Genomic DNA, 21,473 nt, shown 5'->3' on the forward strand with positions numbered 1-21,473 from the left:
ATAAAACACCTTTTTTTTTCTTGTGCACTATTCTGGTATTGTCCTGGTCCTGTTTTGTACTCTTTTTTATAAGCTATTCCAATAAACGCCGTCCCTAGTCCATGCTTTCTTCATCACGAGAGAAGACCTCGTCCTACTCGACCCTTTGACGCTTGTTCTCGGCATCCTCTTCCCCGTCGTGGCCGTTGACGCTATCCTGCGCCTCGACCTCGTCGCGCGCCCTCGTCCGGCCCGCACCCTCGCCCAGCTCCTCCTCGTCCTCGCCGCCAACCTCGGCCCCAGGACCAATCCAGTTGCCGCTCTCGTCAAAGTACTCGGCGACATTGTCTGCCGTGATCCAGCCGCCGCTGCCGGGCATGGGCGGGGGCAGGCTGCCGTCGGACGCGCCGCGCAGCACGCCGCTGAAGCCCTCGAGCGCCTCGTGCTCAACGCTGCCTTCAAACACAATACGGTCGTCGTTGTCGTCTTCGTCATCATCGTCGGCGGCCGGGTCGGGGTGCAGGTTGGAGCAGGCGGCAATGGCTTCGTAGAGTGTGTTTGCGGCGGCGGCGGCGGCGGAGGCTGGCGGGCGGATGGTCAGCTCGATGAGGGCGTAGTCGTCTTCGGAAGACCCCCCGTCGGACAGCTCGAGCTGCATCCAGACGGCGGCGGAGGAGGAGGACGGCAGCTGCTTGATGGCGTGGATCGAGATGGAGGGGTACGGTATCGAGACGCCGGCTTCGGCCGCGGGGCTAAAGATGATGAAGCTCCTACAGAAAAAGGCCACGTTTAGCGACTATATTCGGTATCAGGAAAGGATCGTGTTCGCGGGGCCAACGTACTCGGATGTGACGTAGACGTCGACCTGCTGCTCGACGAGCTCCTCCTCGTCGGCGACGCCGTTCTCGCCAGAGGTGGTGGTGGGCGCATCCGCCGGGAAGACGGCCAGGACGCCGCGCGCGACCTGCTCTTTCGGCGCCGAGGCCGCGGCCCCGGCCACGTGCAGGTGCAGCACCGGCTTGCCGTCGACAAAGGACGCAGGCGTCTGCGACTGGTACTCGGCGAGGGGGACAAAGTCGGTCGCCGCGGGCGGGGTGCGGATGGTGGTGGCAATCATGGTTGGGGGTTTCGCGTGCGGCGGGGGGTTTTATTGCGTCCTCGACCGAATGGGCATATATATTTGGATAAGAAAGGGGAAAGAAGAGAATCAGGCACGAGCTGTGGAAGCTGGGAGCTTTGAGCTTGCTGGCATCGTGGGCGACGAACAAAACTTCGTTTGGAGATTTTGGGTGGGGCAATGACATGACTGCCAGACAGCACCGCAGGAAGAGAACACAAAGACAACTGCAGGGCGACTGTACAAGAGTTGATTTTCTTCATTGATCATTATAATTCTCTCTTTATTTCCACGAATCTACCTCTTCCTTCGATTTGTTGCTTGTTGTTCGCTGCTCGAGATCTCGTCTTTGTTCTCGCGATATTCGCTAGCTGCTTTCGTCACCCGCAATGCAAGCTGAGTGGCCGGAAGCTCCCTCCTACACCATCATTGGATGACTTCTCGGCACTCGTAGCCATCTCAACACTGTCGCATAACAGAGAACTCGCTGGTCGGAAGTACCAAGACACAGGCTGTCCTGCTCAAATCGCTGCATTCTCCTGCTGCCGCAAGTTGAACCATGTACAGCCATCGTACGCCCTCTCCCGCCTCCCTTCATTCCAGGGAACGGCCGGCTGGCTAACAACTCTTCCACTCCCGCAGGCCCTCATCCTCTCTTGGAGCAGGTGCCGCTCACAGTATCGCCGTTTGTCTCTCTTCCGACCGCTACGACGCTCTCCTACACATACAAGACAATGCCGTCCAGCATCCCGCCCTCTGCGCTCGGCATCCCGACAGCCTCCTCGTCCGGCGAGGGTGCCGCCGCGGGCGCAGCCGACCAACCGAAGCCGCGCTTCGTCGTCTCGCAGACGGGCACCGCCGCGCACCCCGACGACATTGTGGCCTCGTGCCAGGCGCTGCGCGCACACGTGGCCCGGCTGCAGGAGGACGCGGACCGCGAGCTGCGCGAATTCGAGGAGCGCATCCGCGAGAGAGACCTCGCAGAAAAAAGACGGCTCGCACCGGGCTGGCTGGACAGCGACGCACGCTTACTGCAGCCGGAAAAGGGCGCGGCAGCCGCGGCCGCGGCGCGACAGGCGGAGAACGAGCTCATGGTCGGCGAGCCTACTACCGGACAGGCTGGCGCTACGACGACTACGGACGAGGGAGCTGCGCTAGACAGGGCGTTTGGTGGGATGAACATGAAAGAACGGACATGACAGGAACGACAATGGGCATGTGCGGAAACGCAGCCAAAACGGCACACAACTTGTATTAGGTGTTAGGGAGTACTATTTGAATTTACATGTTTTAGCCCTTCAACTGGTTGCGAGGCCAAATCTTTTTTCGAAAATTATACAGTCTAGATCATGTTGACGGCGACGAGGGCGACGGCACCGGCAGCGAGCATGGCGGGCTGCTGGAAGGCGGCAGCACCGACCTGGACCTGGGTGCTGGTGGCGTTGCGGCTAGACTGGAGGTGATGTTAGGGTGACTGCGACAACGGAACATGAAGGGTTCGAGAACGTACAGTGGGAGCAGCGCTGGCGGACGGCTTGGCCGTGGTGGCGGCAGAGGTAGAGCGCACCTGGGAAGAGGCGGAGGTCTGGGCAGAGGTCCGAGGGGCGGTGGTGGACTGGGAGGACTGGCCGGGAGCGGAAGAGTGGCTAGAAGCAGGAGCGGAAGTAGCCGGGGCAGACGAGACCGGGGCGGACGAGACCGGGGCGGACGAGACCGGGGCGGACGAGACCGGGGCGGACGAGGCGGGCGCAGACGAAGCCGGGGCAGACGAGGCCGGAGTAGTCGACGCGACGGTAGTCGTCTGGGCGGGCTGAGAAGAAGAGCCGCCACCGCTGCCGCCAGAGGGCTTGGGGGTGGCATCGAGACCGCACGTCTTGGCGGCGGCGCCGACCTTTTCGCCGTACCACTTCCAGATGTCGTAGGTCAGGGCGCAGTCAAGGCAGCTGCTGAGGAGACCCTGCCACCTGGTGTCGGTGCAGTAGCCATCCTTGGCGTCCTGAATGGCGTAGCCTGGAAGGGGAAAAAGGTTGTTAGAGAAGGGGACGTGGGCGAAGAGGGCGGCGGGGGGAAGAGATGTTACATACCGCAGTTGGCGTGGCACTCATAAGCAGGACCAGTGACCTGGCGCTTGTTGAGGGGGACAGCATCGGGGAACTGGAAGCCGACGCCGGCCGAGGCCAGCGAGGCGAGGGAGCCGACGGCAACGATGCTAGCGACGAAGTGCATGGTGACGGGTAAGAGTAACTTGGGGGGAGTCGGTTCTAGTCAGGGCCGAAAACGAAGGACAATGGAACGAGTGTTGTCGAGGAACTTGTTGTTGGAAAGGGCAACCACCACCAACACGGTGAGAGAGAAGGGCGAAGCGTACTTATAGAAAAGGCCGCTAACTAACGTTACTGGGAAGAGCCCAAAAAAAGAAAGAGATTGAAGGGGGCCCAGGGAATACGGAGTACGGAAAGCCACAGTCACCTTGTTGTTGTGACTTGGATGGCCCAGCCAAGCGACAGCGGCGCGCGCGTACACGCATGGGTTCTGCAATGTTGGAACAAGCGGGGATGGGAACAGCGAGCGGAGGAGCGCATTCGGTTGCCGACGGGGGAAAGGGCCGGACTGGATGCAGAAGAAGGCTTACGGATAACGTACGTCTTGAACGGGCACGGCCTTCCAAGGTCTCCAATGGGCCTAGAAGCGCCGAAAAGAAGACGAAGCTGGGCAATACTAGTTATGGAGGGGGGAGGGGAGGGGATATGAAGTGCCACACCGGAACAAGCCACACGAAAGCTGTTTGGATCCTTTTTTCTTTACTTGAAGCAGGTTGACAGGCATGGGCAGTTAATGTCGGCGCTCGGCGGAAGCGGCTGCAGGAAAGCAACATGCCCGTGCTCTCTTTTGAAGAAGAGAAATGTGGGTGGCTGGATCTTTTGGCTGCATGTGTACGGATGCTCCGTATCGTGTGGTCTGTTCGCTTCGGTAGTGGTGTGGAGGAGGAGGAAAAGAGGCTTTATTGGATTTGCTTTTTGGTGACTTTTTTGCTCCGAGAATGTTTGTCACTAGCTTGTTGTGGTAGTTGCAGGGGACGAGGGAAAAGAATACCGACTTGTCCTTTATCGTTTTTCCCATTGACAGATTTGTAGCACTCGCCAAAATAAAAATAAAAATGAAAAAGAAAATAATATGCGACGTGGGACGGACATATGACTTGCTTCTGGCTGGAGCTGAAATGCACGAGCCCCAAAAAGGGCTGGTATATCAATCGTGCCTTGTTCCAATATCATGGGTTGCACGGCAGCAGCACAACCAAGTTCCCAATAACGGCCCAAGCCAGAAATGATAATTTAAAAAAAAGAAAAGAAAAAAGAAATCGCTCACGCCAAGCTCTTGTAACTAATTAATACCGATAGTGCCATCCCCTCGCTTGCCAAAATCTTGCCCGTTGTGGCGAGCGGGGCTTGTCCCCACCATGACCAATAACAGACCGTGAATCCATCTAATCAATTGGTTCCCATCTTATCAGATCATCTGATAACCAACAAAATTCTCAACCTTGTCCACCCCTTCCCACACCACCGTTTTTTCTTCTTCGTTTCTCTCCACACCACCTCCGTGAGCCCTTGTTACCAGCCCCATTACCTTTTCAGCTGATTGCGCCGAGAGGGTGTTGTTGCACTGTTGACGGCAACCATTGGCAAGTCTTGGCGAGCGCCTTCCTCCTCCTTCTCCTCTTTTGGGTGGTGCCACTTCTGGCCTATTTTCTGTATACCCGCACAACGGACCGGTTTCTGCCACTTTTGTTACTGCATTACAGTATCCAGTTCTCTTTTTATTACTCTGCTAAGCTTTTGTATGACATGTGGCGAGTGGAGTTTTTTTGGGCAGAGAATAACCTTGTCGGTATGGACCCGGGCCAAGACCGGAGCCTTTTTGTCGCCCGCCACTTGGTTCCCCAATGCGTGTGCCCGCCCGCCACTTCGGACTGGGCAGGTGACTGAGCTCGGCTTTACAACTTGCCCCTTCTTGGGTGGTTGGGGCTTGAAAAGGACGTGGGAAGAATTAAATGAAAAAAAAAAGGAAAAAGAACCCGGCATTTGGGGTCTGCCCCTCGTGTAAAGGTGTGACAGCCAACTCTTGTTTTTTCTTGTCTCGTAGTTATTAATATACCGACATCATCCCACTCCTACCATAGCCCGTTTGTGTCTGCGCCTTTGTCTCCTCTCGACCCAAGTTTCCCTGTCGTACCGCCCCCTCCCATTCCGGACCGGCATCGCCAGCTTCCCCCCCTCCTCAAATCTCCCGCAGCAATGCCTCTTCGCACAACTCTGGCCGTCGCCGCCGCCTGGGCAATCATGGCCTCTGGTGCCGCCGCCGCCACCACGTCCGACACCATCGGCCCGGCCGCCTTTATGTGGCCGCCCGACCGTGTCTGGTCCGCCGACGCGGACAACACGGCGCCGTGTGGCTCCATTGCCGGTGTGCAGAACCGCACCGTGTTTCCCCTCCGTACGATTCGCCTCTGCGTGCCTATTTTTCACAATTTCTTCTTCTAACCAAAATTGTTTGTAGAGAGCGGCAAGATTGCACTCGTCGCCCAGGATGAGTCGTATGACCTGGAACTCGCCGTTTCCTATCTCGAGGGTAAATGAAGCTCCTTTCGCTGCCAAATCTCAGAAACGGCAGCACAGAAAACTAACAGAAAGATATCGCGCAGACCCCAGGAGCAACGGCGACTTCCACAACCTGATTGACATGGCCGCCTTCAAGGACATCAAGCTCGGCCACACCTGCGTCACGCTCCCCGACGCCGCCCCCTCGGTCAAGGCCGGCACCAACGCCACGCTGCAGATCAAGTACATTGCCGACTTTGACAAGCCCGAGAACCAGACCTTTTACGCCTGCGCCGACATCACCTACGTCGCCATTTCCGACTTCAAGGAACGCATCCCGTGCTTCAACGCCACCGAGCCGAGCCCCGGCGACAACGCGTCCAAGACGGGCGGCTCCGGCGCCGGCGCCACGGCGACGGCTTCGCCGAGCGCCACGCCCGCCGCGTCGAAAAAGTCGGGCCTCTCCGGCGGTGCCATTGCCGGCATCGTCATCGGCTCGCTCGCCGGCGTCGGCCTGATTGTCGCCGCCGCCCTGTTCATCTTCCGCCGCAAGCAGCAGCGCCTGCGCGTGCTTCGCCAGCAAAACTCGGAGCGCGGCAAGTGGGCGGCCGGCGGTGCCGAGGCGGCGCGCGACTCGCAGTCGCAGGGAAGTGTCCGGATGAACAATTTGTAATTATGGGATGCGATGCGTGGTGTTTGGGGGCAGAGCGTTGATGATGCAGGTTACCGCAAGGGCGCATTTGTTCTTGGGTTGATAGTCTAACGTGTAAAATGAATTGATTCCCGTTCAATATATCTTTATATTTCATCCTAATCTGGGTTAAACAATCTCGGTATACGTGCTGGAGGCAAATTAAGGAAACAGACATTCTGTGTAAAATCAGGAAACAAACACTGCGTTGCAACAGAACCAGCCAGTTCTCTGGGTCCTCTCTTGGTTCGCACAAGCACATTCACATTCTGCCAAGACGGAAATCACATTAACTCGGCCAAAAAAAAACCGTCCCATCCATCCTACACCACTTCAATCTCTGTCCGCCGTGTGAAACACCAGCGCGCGAACCTCGATGCTCTCCCTCGTCGGGGCGTCCGCCGGGGTGTCGGGATCCTCAAAGGCGGTATGCGGGACCCTGCGGGCGCGGCCGTCGGTCTTGCTGTCGAAGCACTTGATGAGCAGCGCCTGGTCGGGGGCGAGTCCGGAGCGGTAGTACCAGCGCTGTCCGGGGCTGTGGCGGACGCTAAAGGTCTCGCCGTTGCGGTTCGGGTAGATGAGCTGGCGCGGGACGAGGTCGGCCTCGGGCACCGAGTGCGCGTCGGCGACGGCGAGCGGGTCCCGGCGCACGGTGCGGATCGGCCGCCACACGTTGATGATTTGCACGCGGCCGCGCACGAGCTCGGCCGCCTCGCCGGGCAGGTGGTGCGCCACCCGCGACAGCGACGCCGCGTACGTCTGGTCAATGTGCACCTGCTGCACGGGCGGCCGCGCCGTGGCGTCGAGCTTGGTGCCCGCGGGCACGCGCCGGATCGTGTGGTCAAAGATGAAGATGCGGTCCGCTCCGGTGCTGTTGTGTGTCAGAGGAAAGCTGGCGGGAAGGGGGCAGGCAATTTGGGAGCGCGATCTGCAACAACATACACGTCTTTCAGGAGCTGCTCGGTCTCGGCGTAGTAGCCGGCCTGGATCTGGTCGTCGTCGACAAAGTCGCGCTCCGTCACGCCGCGCTGCACGACTTGGAAGCCGTTGCGGTCGAGCGTGTAGGCGTCCTCGTCGCCGGCAATGTCCTTGATGACGACGGGGTGCGTGTCGCGCTGCTGCTGGTACGACTCGGGCTTTCCGACATAGGTCGGCGGCGGCGGGGAGCCGTCGGCGTTGGGGAGGTAAAAGTTGAGCGTCGTCGTCACATCGTGTCGGGGAACGCGGGGTTCTGTCTGCGGCGCCGTGTGAACCCTGGAATGGGTGTCGATAATGGGGGCGGCGCTTTGAACTGCTGCGGCGGCCATGATGCTTGGTCGATGTGGGTGGGGGAATAACTATTGTATACTGGGTGGGGAGGAATCGAGAGAGGCCTACTATGTGATGGACCGATGCAATCGAGAGTCTGTTCAAGATTCGCCTGATTTATATAACCGCGACGCTGCACCCTGCTCCCGCAGCACGCCATTGGGAGCGGACCGTGGTAATATCTGGATTGATAATCATACGCCGCCGTCTACAGCGAGCGGAGGACGCTGTCGCTGATTCACCCACACGGACGAACAAGCAGCAGCCAATAGGACTATACATTTGGAAAGTTGATTTGAAATGCGTGCGGAGTTGCGCTTTTGTCATCCCCGCGGGATCGCGCCATCCTGCACCAATAGAATCCGTTGTCGAGCGATCGGTAACGCAGCGATCAGACGGCCCCGGCGGAACAGCCCATGCACTGACCCGGAGACTTTTAGTATAATCATGGCCTTGTCTGAACATTCCTGCCTCGGATCGGCTTGTGGGCTGATAGAAGTCCGCTACAGCAAGGGCTCTTGACAATGTCCGGCGCCCTTTGTGGCTTCCACTTTATGAAATACAGGTTCTTTTTTTTTTGAAAAAAAAAAGGAAAGAAGAAAAGAAAGCTTCCCCTGCCGTCTTACTATCTTAGCGTGGTACTTGCATGTAAGAGCCTTCTACTCTTTCACACGACTTCAAGTATAGAACATGGTTAGAGGCAGGCGCGAAAAGTAGTGTAATCAAGGTCCCAAAAATTGGTCAAGTATATTCATGAGCTTCATTAAACAGTATAACCCCTACTGAAGAGGCTTGTGAACAAGCTTTGTAATTGTCGTTCCGTCTGCAAGAGTGGCGTCCTCTTCCTCAAGACTGTATCCCCACCACTTGGGAATGAAGACTGTCCATACATACCAGTATACTACACTGATGACAACGCTAGTTCCGGTTAGTTTATATAGATCTGCTTTCGACACGAAGAGACTCACGTGGAAATGCCCGCAATGGCATATGTAGCGTAGAACAAACCACCTGGGTATTTGTCTTTGGGCGGCACGAAAGGCGCTGCCAGCAACGCAATCGTCAGCACAAGTTTGACCGAGACGGCGAACAGCGACGCCTTGTATGGGCGATATAAATCTGGCTGCGAATAGCGCAGCCACAATAGTCCGACCGCAATCGCCAAGCCCATAATCTGTCCTCCGTAGCCTTCCACCTCGAGGATGAAGGAGTAAATCTTGCCCGATGGCGGCAGCACGATGATCAACAAGGAGGGAATGTAGTTTACAACGAGTGCACCGAGCGGTGAGTCGAAAGGTTTCGTCGAGGAGAGCGTGTCGGAGAATGGCAAGAAGCCCTGACGCGCAATTTCGTGCTTCAAGCGCGCCTACATGACAGTTAGCTTCAGTGCGGCGCGGCGGCGGCCAAGAGGGAATTGGACTTGCCTGGGCGAATACGACGACCAAGACGTTTCCAAAGGCCGACAGGGCGACAGTCAGAGGCAGCAGTCGGCCGCCTACACTCGTTCCAAATATGCGCTGGAAGAAGAGCGCCGCAATCAGTTCGCCGCTTTCCTTGATCTCGTCGAGCGGCACGACGAGAAAGTAGGCCACGTTGATGAGAAAGTACATGATGCACGACGTGGCTAAGGCGGTAATGGTCACGGAGCGCAACGTCCTGACCGGGTCCTTGACCTCGTTGAGAACATTGCCAATGTTTTCGAGACCAGAGTACGAGTAGAAGACCTTGAACATGGCCGTGCACAAGATGCCCCAGTTCCAGTTGCTGTCCTGCCACAGGCCGCCCCAGGTCGCCGCGCCGTCGCCAGGCGCGCCCGTGTCCGGCCGGAACACGACGACGTAGAGCCCGCACGCAATCATGAAGAGGACAATGGCAATCTTGACCCATCCGAGCACGTTTTGCAGGCGCACGCCAAACCTCGGCGTGATGCCGTGTATGCCCGTCACCAGGGTGAGCAGGCCGACGGCGACGCCCTTGCGCAGCAGCTCGCCGGCCTCGTACTCGTCAGCGTAGCCCGCGGCGTAGAGCGTGTACTGGCTGAAGATGACGCAGTTGCTCGCGGTGAAGCCGAGCAGCACGGCGTTGATGGCGACGAGGGTCGAGGCGAGGAAGCGCGGGCGGCGAAAGGTGTACTCGAGGTACACCTTGTGCCCGCCGGAGCGCGGCAGCATAGACCCGTACTCGAGCAGGATAGCGAGCCCGGCGGCCGTGACAAGCGCGCCGACGACCCACAGCAGCAGCGCGAGCCCGGGGCTGCCGACGGCCTGCAGGATGGTGCCCGGCGTGGCGAAGATGCCGCTACCGATGATGCGCGACATGACGAGGATGTAGGAGCTGTTCCAGCTCAGAGTGCGCCCGAGGGTCGACGTCTCGGGCAGGACATCGTCTTGGACCGCACGAGTCGGCGCGTCCTTGCGTGTGAGGCCATGTTCCGAGTCGACGGACAGGGTCGAGGCGTTGGAGAGGCGTTCACGCTCGCGCCCGGGGAGCAGCGGCTGCCGCTCACTGGTGTCGTCGGCTGCCATGATGGAAAAAGAAATCGTACATACAGCACGGATTCTGACCCAGGCAAAGAACCGAGGGGCCAGGCTGAGAGCGGTGCCGCTATATACGCTGCGGTGTTACGCGTACGGCTGAAACACCGTCGGGTGACACCACACCGAATCGGTAGCACAATCACTATGCATTTCGGAATATGGCACCATCCAGCTCGGGGACGGCTGTTTGGTGTGTATGTTGGCGGTCGATCAAGCAACATTACCCAACTAGGCCGAGCCGTGCCTGATGGCGTCATGGTAAGCTGGTAAGCCGCAATGCCATCGTTGGCCCGCGTGTGCCGAAAGACGGGCGAAGCGCTGCTACACGGCTTTTTTTTCAGGGCGTCTTCTCTTGCGTTGTATTTGTAATACGGCAGCCCAGAGGCTGTGGTACGAATATATTTGTTTGGAATGGGGAAATGTCGGCTGGCGCTCCAGGAACGTCGCTGCAATCAAGCGCCCGGTTCATCTCGACCACTGCCCGGGGGGGAGCTGAAACTGGTTTTCTATTTCAGAAGAATTCGGAGACATAGCGACAGAATACTCGTGTACTCGCAGTTGAAATAGCCATGAGAAGGTCATGTTGATATTATCTTGTCCCCTCTATGAGAGAAGAAACCAAACTACAAGGCCGCCCGCATCATTACGTAATCACATTGCGCCCTTGCAGATGCTTCATTCCCTTTGCGCCTCCAGTTGCTTCTTCTCCTGTCGAATCCTTTTCTTCTCAGCAATCTCGGCCAGTGCTTTCTGCTTTAAATATTCATCCAACTCAGCTTTCGTGGTGACAGGCACCACACTGGGATCGTACCTTGAGCGTGCAATCCATCTCCCCCGTCCTTGTCCATCTTCGAGTCCATCAACGGCCTCCAAAAACGCGTCAAGTTCCTCCAGGCTAGCCAGGCAGATCCAGCCTCCAAATATTTTCGAATAGTTACTTCCAGCCGCCACTGGTTTGAACCTGAGAAAGTATTCATATAATGCCTCTGCGTCGGGAGGTGCTCGCAAAGTAGCTTCTGGCAAGTCGACTTTGGCCTGAAACGGGTACTTTTCTCGAGGTGAGGGACATCTCTTACGAAATACGTCGCTTCTCTCTACATTGATTCTCTTTCGGTGTTCAATCCGTCTTTGATTGGCGCGATTGGAATGGTAATCACGGCAAGCCTGGATGAGATCATCGCCTCGAGGCTGGTAAAACAGTAGTATGACCAGGGCACAAATAGTGCGCATAGCATCGTTCCCAGCGTTGTGTCCCCTACTATTTGGGGGGGCAAAAGTTGGACAGGCGCGTTCATAACCAAAGGCGATCAGGGTATTTTGTAGGCTCGGCGCTTCGGGCATTGTGGCGAGGTCTATAGCCAGGTCCTGTACATCTACCCACGAGGTGAAGCAGCGCAGGAAGCGCGGATAGTTGTGGGATAGAATGAGAAACTCTGCATGGAGATCAAATCCCACCAGTGTGAGTGTCGGGGCGTCGCCACTAGAAGTAAATTGCTGCTGGGTAGTTTGAACAAGGTTGACTAGAGCTTCCTCGACTTTGCCAGGGTCGAAGGACGGGATGACTTCTTCGCCTCCCTTCCAGAAACGCTCTCCAGTGAATCGTTTTCGATCGCCGACGCGAATGCAATGAGAGGACACGTGGAACTTTTCGCAAGTCTCTTCAAACGTCCGAGGCGGCTCAGAGCTCCGTCCAGCATCCGCCTCAGGAAAGAGAAACGCGAGGCCGATTTCAGAAGCCTCTTTACTATCTCGTTTTTTCCCGTTGCAATCTAACCACGGCTCGGTATCAATAGCAACAAAGATGGTGTTCGAGACGTGATCCTTGGTAGATTGGAGATTGGCAAGATTGCTGCGCCACAACTTGGTCCAGTGACGCGTGCGGAACAGTCGTGGATACTCTTCAAATGGCATCTCGGCGACGATCACCAGGGAGCTGCCAAGGCTAGTCGATGTTTTGGTTTGTAGGTATAGCGAAGCAGAGAAAATTGAGGTCACGGCGGGCAACAAGGAATATTTTACACGGCCCCGGGGCCACGTGACAAGATCGGGCGAAATAACTTTGCACCAGTGTAAAGCTAAACAACTCAGCGCATCAGAAAACGAACCAAAAGTATCAATAGTCATCAAGTGGCAAATGGGTGGGCACGGTCAGTTAAGTCTGGCCAGCAATTCTACAAAAAAAGAAAGCCGGTGGGAGCAGGATTCGAACGCTGCGCTCCCCGAAGAGAAGTAAGATGATTCTTTTCCAACCAGAGCCTCAGCAGAAGCAGATGGAGCGGGATTCGAACCCGCGAGTACGAATACAATAAGACCTCATCCTACCGCCTTAACCACTCGGCCATCCCACCTTTTTGTGAAAAGAACGAACGATATTTATCATATGGAGGATCCAGTCTGTGGGTAGCGGGCCTAATGCAGTGTTGCGGCATAGGAAGCAGCCAGGCGAGACAAAGAAAGCGTCGACCGGGAGGTATTTCGTGGTAAGCATCGGTGTGTACTTATATCATAGTGACGAATTCTCATTCGGCAAACTGGAGTAGAAAATGCTGCGGTAGCTTGACAAGAGTCGCAGTCTTACAAGAAACGGGTAGGAAGTTGAAGTGGAAGTTTGGGGTGTGGGCGGCTGCCGTGGGTGGGCGTGCCAGGTACCTACTTATACTACAATGCAATGACCCACTGCTATTCTTGGGGCTGTACCTATAAATAAATGGCGCAGCCGGGCGCAGCTAGTTAGCGGTCTGAAGAAGCCACCTGGTGGGGCATTTGTTAGACCGCAACTGTGGCGTATGTGGCGGCACACCCGCCACACACACGGCCAAATTGGTAGCAATTGCTAAAAGATTTCGTGCGACCGAGGATTCATCAAGAAATAAGTCAAACCATCAAAGATTATCAGCGTGACCCCGTCATCATGAAAACCGAATACGAGCGCTTCGCACACACACCTACAGCAACTTCAAACGCCTCTTGCTGAGATTTGAACAAGCTTCTCAATTATGGATGCTGCGCGCGCAGAGTGATTGATATCTCTTGGTCGGCCGTATACCCCGGCTGGTTCGCCGAGTACGTGATTCTGAACGCGCGGCAGCGGACATAGGACATGTGGCCGCACAAGTATGAACGTTACTGCCATATTTGAAAATGAGTAATGGTTATACTAGGTGTGCGTTGTGGTGCCACCTGACGAGAACCATTGGCCAACAGCACCACGATCTAAGATCCAACGTCAACCACGCTTCCTCGGCCACGCAAGTTTCTTTCACGGGTCCCACCGATTGCTATTCAACGCGACTCCCGACACAGCACCAATCGTACGGTTCGCGTCGAGCATCTTGCTGCAGTGAATGGCATGCTTCTCCGTGTTGAAGCGGTCCTCCAACGTGATGCCCAAAGCCTGAGACCGGATGGCCTTGCGCCAGTAAAAGAAGCAGTGGACCATGTGCCACCGATACGTCGCGTAGAACCGCCCATGTCTCGGGTCATCGGCCAGAGCGCCAATGTCCCCGACGGCAATCTCCGTGCTGTGATGGACATCGGACCAGTACGTCCACGTGCCGTTGGGGCCGTCGCCGGAGCGGTCAAAGAGCGCCGTGAGCTCGTCGTCCCGGCAGTGAGGCGGCAGCCAGGCCGCGGCCAGCGTATCGTATTGACAGCCGAGCCGTACGGCCTGCGCGACAGACGTCCCGCAGTTGCAGCCTGGCAGGGCCGTGTCTTGTCTGCTGTGCTGCGTCGCCGTGGAGCGAGCCCGGTCCGCGACATGCTGGCCGAGCGTGACCAGTGTGGGAATGGCCAGTGCGAGCAGGATTACATCTTTCAGAACAATAGCCGACTTTTGGTACCGGGAGAAGAAAGAACATGGCCTTGTCTGACGCGAGGCGACTTGCTCTGGCAGAGGGCCGCTGAGAAGGCTCTCCTCTTCCTCCAGAATACGGGTACTGGCTCGATTTAGTAAGTTATGTGCTCAAGAAAGGGGTTGAAACGTACTTGTTTAACGATTTCGTGGGTCGCATTTTGGACAATAAGAGAAATGTTGTGCAAGATGAAAAAGGCGTGAGTGTTGTGAATGAAGTGTCTGGCAGCTGGCTCCAAGTCACTTGTTTGTCCTCAATAGAGCGAGCGGCATATTGGCAGTTGAAAGCCAGAGCGACTTTTCGAAAGACTATGAGCGATTTTCAAAGCCTGAAAACTATACCTGCTGTTCAAATATGTAGCCTGATTGCATCTCCTGCCTTCTCGGCAATGCGAGTCGTACGGTAACAGGCCAACCGCAAGGCTGCCGTAACCAATGATATACGACTAGTCTCACTCTCGCATGTTGCTTGCATACATTTGAGCCGCTTATGCACGTGTGCATGCTATATAGATGCAGATTCAGCGCAGGTAATGGGGGCTGTGTCTCGGACTGACGTGTCTTGATCAGACTGGTTGCCTTCTGGGAAAGATGACTGCGAGTTTGACAAATTCATTAGGCGAATGCAAAGGAAAGCAATCCTTTAAAAGTATAAGATGTGTCGTATTTCAATGAAATAAGATCAGTGAGACTACTGTTCAACTCTTGCATCAACACTACAGCTCATCTGTCAGACACTTCTACATTCGCAACGCTACGTGATAACCATCACTTCAATTCCGCAACATGAAGCTTCATTTCTTTACCGTCCTGGCCATTGCTACGGCGGCATACTGCACTCCGATCGTGAAGCGCTCCTACGAGGAGCCTGAGGGTGCTGCCGAATGGCCTTCACTGCCTACCATTGAGGAGAAGCGCGGCTATGCCGAGCCTGAGGGTGCTGCTGAGTGGCCTTCACTACCTACCATTGAGGAGAAGCGTGGCTATGCTGAGCCCGAGGGTGCTGCTGAATGGCCTTCACTACCTACCATTGAGGAGAAGCGCAGCTATGCCGAGCCTGAGGGTGCCGCTGAATGGCCTTCACTGCCTACCATTGAGGAGTGAAATCTCATGGACTGGATACCGATCCGACTCTCTCTGGTAAGTCCGCAGTGCCCGAAAGCATGGTCATCAAGTGGAAGCTAATGGCATTTCTGAATGAAGCTGCACATCCTGAACCCAATCCTCAGCACCGGAGAAAAGAGGCAGAGTCAATCGAGTAGTGCTAGACTGCGCAACGGGTTGTCTTCGAAGTAGCAAAAGTAGTTGCGAATATTATATATAAAAATTGGATATAATTATTCAACAACTTCCAGTATGCCGTATTTCAAGCCTATAGTTTCTCCATCTTGTTGTCAGTTGTTCAGGCGGAGCCAGTAGTTAGATGAGCGCGCCATTGTGTGCGTCAAGACTCCTCAGCTGGGGCTGGACCAATCATATACCACACTTGGATCAGCAATGATTGGCCATGATGAATCTCCTCGTAATGGAAATCCTAGCAGATTCTATTCGCAGAGACGGCTATATTAAGGCCGCCCATATCGCGGCCTTGCCCCACCTGCGTACAGTTGTTTGTTCCGGATTGCCGATACGGGCGCTGCATGTGACCTCTTTTGGTAGACTTTTGAGGCCTTTAAAAGTTGATTTGGCCACGGATATACTGTAGTCAGTTCCGCTGCCGTTAAAGCAACAAGGGGGGTCATGCCGTCGTCAGCTGCACGTCTCCAGTCCAGTATGCTGCCTGGTGTCATACTCGAACGAGGTTGGACGATGACTCGTACCAGTTGGTCGCGATTATCCATAGTAACGAAAGCCTCGATATCGCGGGGAAAGGAGCGAGCTTTAGGGTGAGACATGATGACGCAACCCGTGGGTTTCTTCGTTGCATTGGGCGCGCCCACCAACGCCGACCATGAACTGCGACGAATTGCGACGGATTGTCAGTCGACGCAGAAGTCCTTCTAGTCGTATTTATCTTTCTGGCACCATGCAACGTGATTGCTTAGGGTGCTGCATAACACTTCCCTAGGCGGTGAAGTCCCGTCCCCTCTTGCTTGCTTCCCTCCCCCCCCGCATTCCTCTTCTCCCGGCTTGGCAGTCTTGAAAGCTTGCGCCATTCAATCAAGGGCAGCTACTTGAACACTGGACAAATGGACGGTCTCGGAGACCTGGTGCAGGCAGCCAAAGTATGCCAGCTACTCTGCTACGACTTGCTGCTCCTCGAGCACGGCGGGGTCGCCCATGTGGATGCAACCGCCGGGCCAACCAACGGCAGCTCAGGTCCAGCCATGCGCACTCTGCAGGAAAGAATGGAGGCACTTGGTTGTCAAGATTATCCAGCCTCCTCATCGTCCGAGGCGTATCCCCGGTCCACGCACGACTGGGTCAGGCTGTCCGAGAAGCGCACGGCGCAACTCGCAGCGCAGGTGCTCGGCAAAGGGCAGAAAGAGGATGTGGCGTGCGACTTTGATGCAGCAGACGACGCAGACCAAGACGATGCCACGCTCGAGAAGAGGGTTCGAGAATGCGAATTCACAGTCCAAACCTGCCTCGAGCAGATTGCACGGCAAGTAACCTTGACTATCATCCCTAGGCAGAGAAGAAATGTAAGGCTGGACTAATTGCCGGAACAACAGGTCAACGGCAATGGGACGTGCCAAGATAGAGGATGGTAACAAAATCAAGCCACATGAGTTTTCTCAGCTTTGCCTTGCTGCCGCCGAGCTCGCCGCGGCTCTAGACTGCCCAGCGACAACCTCCTCGGATGGAACGAGGAACGTGCTGCAAGACATGGCCAACACAGTTGATCAGGCCCTTTCTGCGGCCAAATCCCACATCATCCTGGACCTTCTCAAGTTCCACACCCTCTCGGAGCGGTTCGAGAGCATCACGCAAGCCGAGGAGAGCACGTTCCGCTGGCTTCTCCGCGCGGACGGCGGCGGTGACGATGCCAGCAGCCCAAGCGCGGAAACAACGGCCCACGCCGCGGCCAAGGAGCGCCTGCTGCGCTGGGTCCGGCACGAGCACGGCTTCTTCTACATCTCCGGCAAGCCCGGGGCCGGCAAATCGACGCTGATGAAGCTCATCTGCGGGCACGCGGGCTTCGCCGAGCACGCGGCGGCCTGGGCCGGCGACGCGCAGCTCGTCACCGGCCGCTTCTTCTTCTGGAAGCCGGGGCACGCCGAGCAAAAGAGCATCGCCGGGCTGCTGCGGGGCCTGCTGTGCTCCATGCTGGAGCAGGCGCCGCCGGCGCTGACCGGCATCGCGTTTCCGGCGCTCTGGAAGGACTGCAGCCCGGAGCGTGTGGCCGGCGTGGCGGTGGAGCACGGCCATGTGCAGGATGCGTTCCACAACATACTGCAGGCCGCTTCGGATACGGGGCGCTACAAGGTGCTGCTCATGATTGACGGCCTCGACGAGTTTGACGGCGACCACGCGGAGCTCCTGGCGCTGATGCGCGCGTGGGTCGCCGCGTACCCGGCCAGCGTCAAGGTGTGCGTGTCCAGCCGCGAGTACGGCATCTTTGAGGACTTCTTCCGGCAGAGTCCCAAGATGCGCCTGCATGAGCTGACGCGCGGCGACATGGTCGGGCTCATCGCGCGTCGGCTGGCGTCCAACGCCCTGTTCTCGTCGCTGGCCGAGGACGAGAGGCGAGACACCATGCAGCTCATGACGGAGCGGGCTGAGGGCGTCTTCTTATGGGTCGTCATGGTCGTCGCAGCCATGGACGACGTGATCCTGTCGGGCGCCGTCACCAACGCGCGCGAGCTGCAGCGGAGCATCCAAGACTGCCCGACGGAGATGGACAGCCTGCTGTCCCACCTCCTCTCGACCGTCAGCATCCACAACCGGCCGTGGGCGTACAAGGCCATCTCGCTGGTCACGTATGCCCAGTTCAAGGTCCCGGAGATGGTGCCGTCCAAGCACACGGCGCCGGGCGTGGGCCTCTTGGATCTCATGCTGCTCGACGAGGCGTCGCCCAGCTGGAACATGTCGGCCTTTCAGCCTCGCTCCGAGAGCAAGTCGACGGACCCGACGGCGCGTCTGCCGGCGGCGCGTCTCAAGGTGCTGAGTCGGTGCAAGGGCTTCCTCAGTGTCATCACCATCGCCGAGGCCGCCTGCTGGCCCGCCAACGGCGACGAGCGCATGTACGTCGCCGTGACGCACCGGTCCGTCGTCGAGTTTCTGCACTCGGACGCGGCCCGGGGCATCATGGCACTCTACCTGACGCACTTCAGTCCCTTCTTCGCCCTCTTCTCCACCATGCTGGCCTGTCTTCGCTTTCTGGCGCCGTCCAACTACCCGCTGCTGCGCGCACCCGCGGAACTGGCCAGGAGAGACGGTCTGGAGCTAGGCGACGTGCTGGCGCCTTCGCTTCAGGATCGCTGGCGCGAGCTGATCCATTCTGCTTTTTTGACGGGGCAGTCAGGCTCACCACGATTCTTCAGCATCCTCGACGCCGTCGGGGATGCCATCAAGCGGCACCTCGTCCTCCAACTGACGATGCGAAAAATATCGCTTTCTCCTACCAAGGCGTCCCCGCACCAGTTGCTGTCGCTGATGACCCTGGAGAAGCGCATTCCCGAGTACAGCGCGTGGAGACGAGGACCTGGCGTGGGGGAATCGGTGCGCGGCCACATGAGCCTCAGCTTGTTTCGCGCTTTCCATCGTGCTATTCGCTACTTTCAGCTGAATGATTACGAGTACCCGGCTCTAGGGCAGGATAGGGCAGGAACCAGTTTGGTCAACAAGCCGGTGGATTGGATCAAGTGGACCGGCGCCAACAAGCCACCCAGTGTCTCTGAAGGGACATTGACGGGACTCTTGACCGAGTTTTTTGAGAGAGGTCTTGATTTGAACTGGACTTGCTCAGAGGCTACTTCCGTGGACTGGGATGGACCGCTGACGCTTCAAGGTGAGCCATGGACCTGTTGGCAAGCGCTACTATGGGCCATGCTGCTCGGTGAGATTCCATTCTCAGACCGATATGCCCTATTGATCGACTCCTTAATCAGGCACGGGGCCGATACAAGTGTTGATATATTCTCTACTGCTCCGGTGGAGAGTATACATATGGAACGCTTGACACCGCAGAGCGGGTGGGTGCTGCTCATCCCATTTGCTGGTCATGATTCCTTCAACGACGCTGCGATGGAGAAGAATGTCGCAGACGCTGCTCCTTCACTTGGAGCACTTTACAGCCGCGTACCTGCATTGCTAGTTAGAGATACAGCTCCTTTATACTTGCTCGCAAAAAGCCACAATTGGCATCTGACAGTGCGAGATCTTGTCACAACATGGCTTCCCAACGAGGGGGGCTATTTCAAACAGCTGTTTGACGCTGTAGATCAAGGCGCACTCACTGACAAGAGAAGGATGCCTCCGCCTCTAAACGACACGATAGTGCCAGATGCCGGAATCTTGGGCCAGGGCCGGGGAGCATGCGATCTGGAGATTTACCTGGAAGAGAAGAGGGTGGCCGCGGGGCTGCGAGGTGATGCGGCGACGATTCGCCGAAACATAAAGCTTGGTTGATGCCCGCCTAGTCAGCCACAATTTGTCAAAATAAAAGACAAATTGTCATGTAACAGTCGCAGTCTCCAGACCAAGTTGAATCTTCCGGCTGTAGGCTTCACCGAACGTGGGCACACAACCCCATTCCATGTCTTGGCAGCCTAGCTTTCTGCAAGCCAAGAAGCCAAGAGCGCCGAACCCGTCGGTCTATTTCCTCAATAGGCGCACTAATCAAGGACAGGAGACATGATCCCTGTTGGAAATGGCACGTGTAGGCCTGCATCATCGTACTGCCCTACGGCCACGGTCGCGCGGTATCGACACTGACTGGATCAACAACATGGCGAATAGTAACGCTGCATCGTACTAGTAAAACTACTATTTAAGCTTATATTAGCCATCGTGTACGTAGCCGTAGGTAGCCGGCCGAGGCATCGCAACTATATATTTGAGCATTGAAAGAGACTGGACGGAAACGCATCTTACCATTAGGCTCGCCCTTCCTCATCATCTCTTACCATCAGGCTCACCCTTCCTCATCCTCCATCAGCAGCAACGACAGTCACCATGCAGCAATCAGCTCTTTGGGCTGTCGCCATGGCCGTCGCCGTCCAAGGCACAGTCGACAACTCCAAGCTCGACCCTCTGCGCTTCCGCCAAGACGGCACCTTTCACATTTCCGTCTTTTCTGATTTGCACATGGGCATGTGTACGTCCACCAACCGTGCAACGCATTTGTTGCCTCCATCTCACCACGTACAGATGCCAACGTCGCCCGCGGCCCAAAGCAAGACGCCAAGTCCGTCTCCGTCCTCGCCTCCGTCCTCGACATGGAGCAGCCCGACTTTGCCGTCATCAATGGCGACCTTATCAATGGCGACTCCACGCGCCTAGACAACAGCACCCACTACCTCGACCAAATCGTGCAGCCCCTCATCGCCCGCAACCTCACCTGGGGCTCAACCTACGGCAACCACGACCACCAGCCAAACCTCTCGGGCGAGCTCCTCCTCGCACGGGAACAGAAATTTCCCGGTGCGCGCACGCAGAGCATGGTGCCCGGCGTCGCCGCCGGCAGCAGCAACTACTACCTGCCCGTCTACGCCGCCACCTGCCGCGACGTCCGCTGCTGCGCGCCCAAGCTGATCCTCTGGTTCTTTGACAGCCGCGGCGGCTACTACTACCAGCAGCGCGACCGCCTCGGCCGCGCCGTGCACCACCCCAACTGGGTCGACGAGAGCGTCGTGCGCTGGTTCGAGGCGACAGGCGCCCAGCTGCGGAAGAGGTACGGCCGCATCATCCCGTCGCTCGGCTTCGTGCATATTCCCGCCTACGCCTCGGTCGAGCTGCAGGCGCGCGGCGTGGATCCGAATCGCCAGCCGGGTATCAATGACGAGAATGCGAGCCCGCAGGCGCAGGGATGGTGCGAGGGCGGCACACACGAGTGTCCGTACGGCAAGCAAGACGCGGGCTTCATGACGGCCATTTCCAAGACGGAGGGTTTGATGGGCCTCTTTTCTGGTCACGACCACGCCAACTCGTGGTGCTACAAATGGGACGGGGAGCTACCCGGTGTCGAGGCCAAGGGCAACGGCGTCAACCTGTGCTACGGCCAGCACACGGGCTACGGCGGTTACGGAGACTGGGTCCGCGGCTCACGGGAGCTTTTCGTGTCTCTAGACAAGCTCAAGGACCTGGTCATTGACTCGCACATTCGCACGGAGCTGGGCGATGTCATCGGTGCCGTGTCGCTGAATGCCACGTACGGCCAAGACTCGTACCCTGCATCGCCCAACGACAAGACATATCTGTAGTTGATCAGATAGAAAAACGTTGA

General features: G+C 57.0%; 9 protein-coding genes across 9 annotated transcripts; 4 read left to right on the forward strand and 5 right to left on the reverse strand.

Moving 5' to 3' along the window:
• Nucleotides 1-133: 133 nt before the first annotated feature.
• Nucleotides 134-1,096, reverse strand: CCM_07101 (uncharacterized protein; the record flags this gene model as incomplete). The annotated part of the gene is made up of 2 exons (XM_006672239.1): nt 134-749; nt 822-1,096. 2 exons carry the CDS (start codon nt 1,094-1,096, stop codon nt 134-136), a joined length of 891 nt encoding a protein of 296 aa, XP_006672302.1.
• A 559-nt stretch (nt 1,097-1,655) lies between these two features.
• CCM_07102 (uncharacterized protein) lies at nt 1,656-2,295 on the forward strand (the record flags this gene model as incomplete). The annotated part of the gene is made up of 2 exons (XM_006672240.1): nt 1,656-1,668; nt 1,739-2,295. 2 exons carry the CDS (start codon nt 1,656-1,658, stop codon nt 2,293-2,295), a joined length of 570 nt encoding a protein of 189 aa, XP_006672303.1.
• A 143-nt stretch (nt 2,296-2,438) lies between these two features.
• On the reverse strand, nt 2,439-3,322 carry CCM_07103 (uncharacterized protein; the record flags this gene model as incomplete). Its single annotated transcript, XM_006672241.1, has 3 exons — nt 2,439-2,549; nt 2,607-3,106; nt 3,181-3,322. 3 exons carry the CDS (start codon nt 3,320-3,322, stop codon nt 2,439-2,441), a joined length of 753 nt encoding a protein of 250 aa, XP_006672304.1.
• Nucleotides 3,323-5,394: 2,072 nt separating this feature from the next.
• Nucleotides 5,395-6,370, forward strand: CCM_07104 (uncharacterized protein; the record flags this gene model as incomplete). The annotated part of the gene is made up of 3 exons (XM_006672242.1): nt 5,395-5,593; nt 5,657-5,728; nt 5,802-6,370. The coding sequence occupies 3 exons, from the start codon at nt 5,395-5,397 to the stop codon at nt 6,368-6,370; spliced, it is 840 nt and encodes a 279-aa protein (XP_006672305.1).
• Nucleotides 6,371-6,721: 351 nt separating this feature from the next.
• Nucleotides 6,722-7,695, reverse strand: CCM_07105 (uncharacterized protein; the record flags this gene model as incomplete). The annotated part of the gene is made up of 2 exons (XM_006672243.1): nt 6,722-7,259; nt 7,331-7,695. 2 exons carry the CDS (start codon nt 7,693-7,695, stop codon nt 6,722-6,724), a joined length of 903 nt encoding a protein of 300 aa, XP_006672306.1.
• A 780-nt stretch (nt 7,696-8,475) lies between these two features.
• Nucleotides 8,476-10,221, reverse strand: CCM_07106 (methionine permease, putative; the record flags this gene model as incomplete). The annotated part of the gene is made up of 3 exons (XM_006672244.1): nt 8,476-8,614; nt 8,665-9,062; nt 9,133-10,221. The coding sequence occupies 3 exons, from the start codon at nt 10,219-10,221 to the stop codon at nt 8,476-8,478; spliced, it is 1,626 nt and encodes a 541-aa protein (XP_006672307.1).
• A 3,271-nt stretch (nt 10,222-13,492) lies between these two features.
• Nucleotides 13,493-14,243, reverse strand: CCM_07107 (uncharacterized protein; the record flags this gene model as incomplete). Its single annotated transcript, XM_006672245.1, has 2 exons — nt 13,493-14,168; nt 14,218-14,243. The coding sequence occupies 2 exons, from the start codon at nt 14,241-14,243 to the stop codon at nt 13,493-13,495; spliced, it is 702 nt and encodes a 233-aa protein (XP_006672308.1).
• A 1,350-nt stretch (nt 14,244-15,593) lies between these two features.
• On the forward strand, nt 15,594-19,657 carry CCM_07108 (uncharacterized protein; the record flags this gene model as incomplete). The annotated part of the gene is made up of 5 exons (XM_006672246.1): nt 15,594-15,787; nt 15,810-15,991; nt 16,152-16,219; nt 16,249-16,728; nt 16,826-19,657. The coding sequence occupies 5 exons, from the start codon at nt 15,594-15,596 to the stop codon at nt 19,655-19,657; spliced, it is 3,756 nt and encodes a 1,251-aa protein (XP_006672309.1).
• A 546-nt stretch (nt 19,658-20,203) lies between these two features.
• Nucleotides 20,204-21,450, forward strand: CCM_07109 (Metallophosphoesterase; the record flags this gene model as incomplete). The annotated part of the gene is made up of 2 exons (XM_006672247.1): nt 20,204-20,345; nt 20,399-21,450. 2 exons carry the CDS (start codon nt 20,204-20,206, stop codon nt 21,448-21,450), a joined length of 1,194 nt encoding a protein of 397 aa, XP_006672310.1.
• Nucleotides 21,451-21,473: the final 23 nt, after the last annotated feature.

The sequence above is a fragment of the Cordyceps militaris genome (assembly GCF_000225605.1).
Source record: "Cordyceps militaris CM01 unplaced genomic scaffold CCM_S00005, whole genome shotgun sequence".
Classification (NCBI taxonomy): Eukaryota; Fungi; Ascomycota; class Sordariomycetes; order Hypocreales; family Cordycipitaceae; genus Cordyceps; species Cordyceps militaris.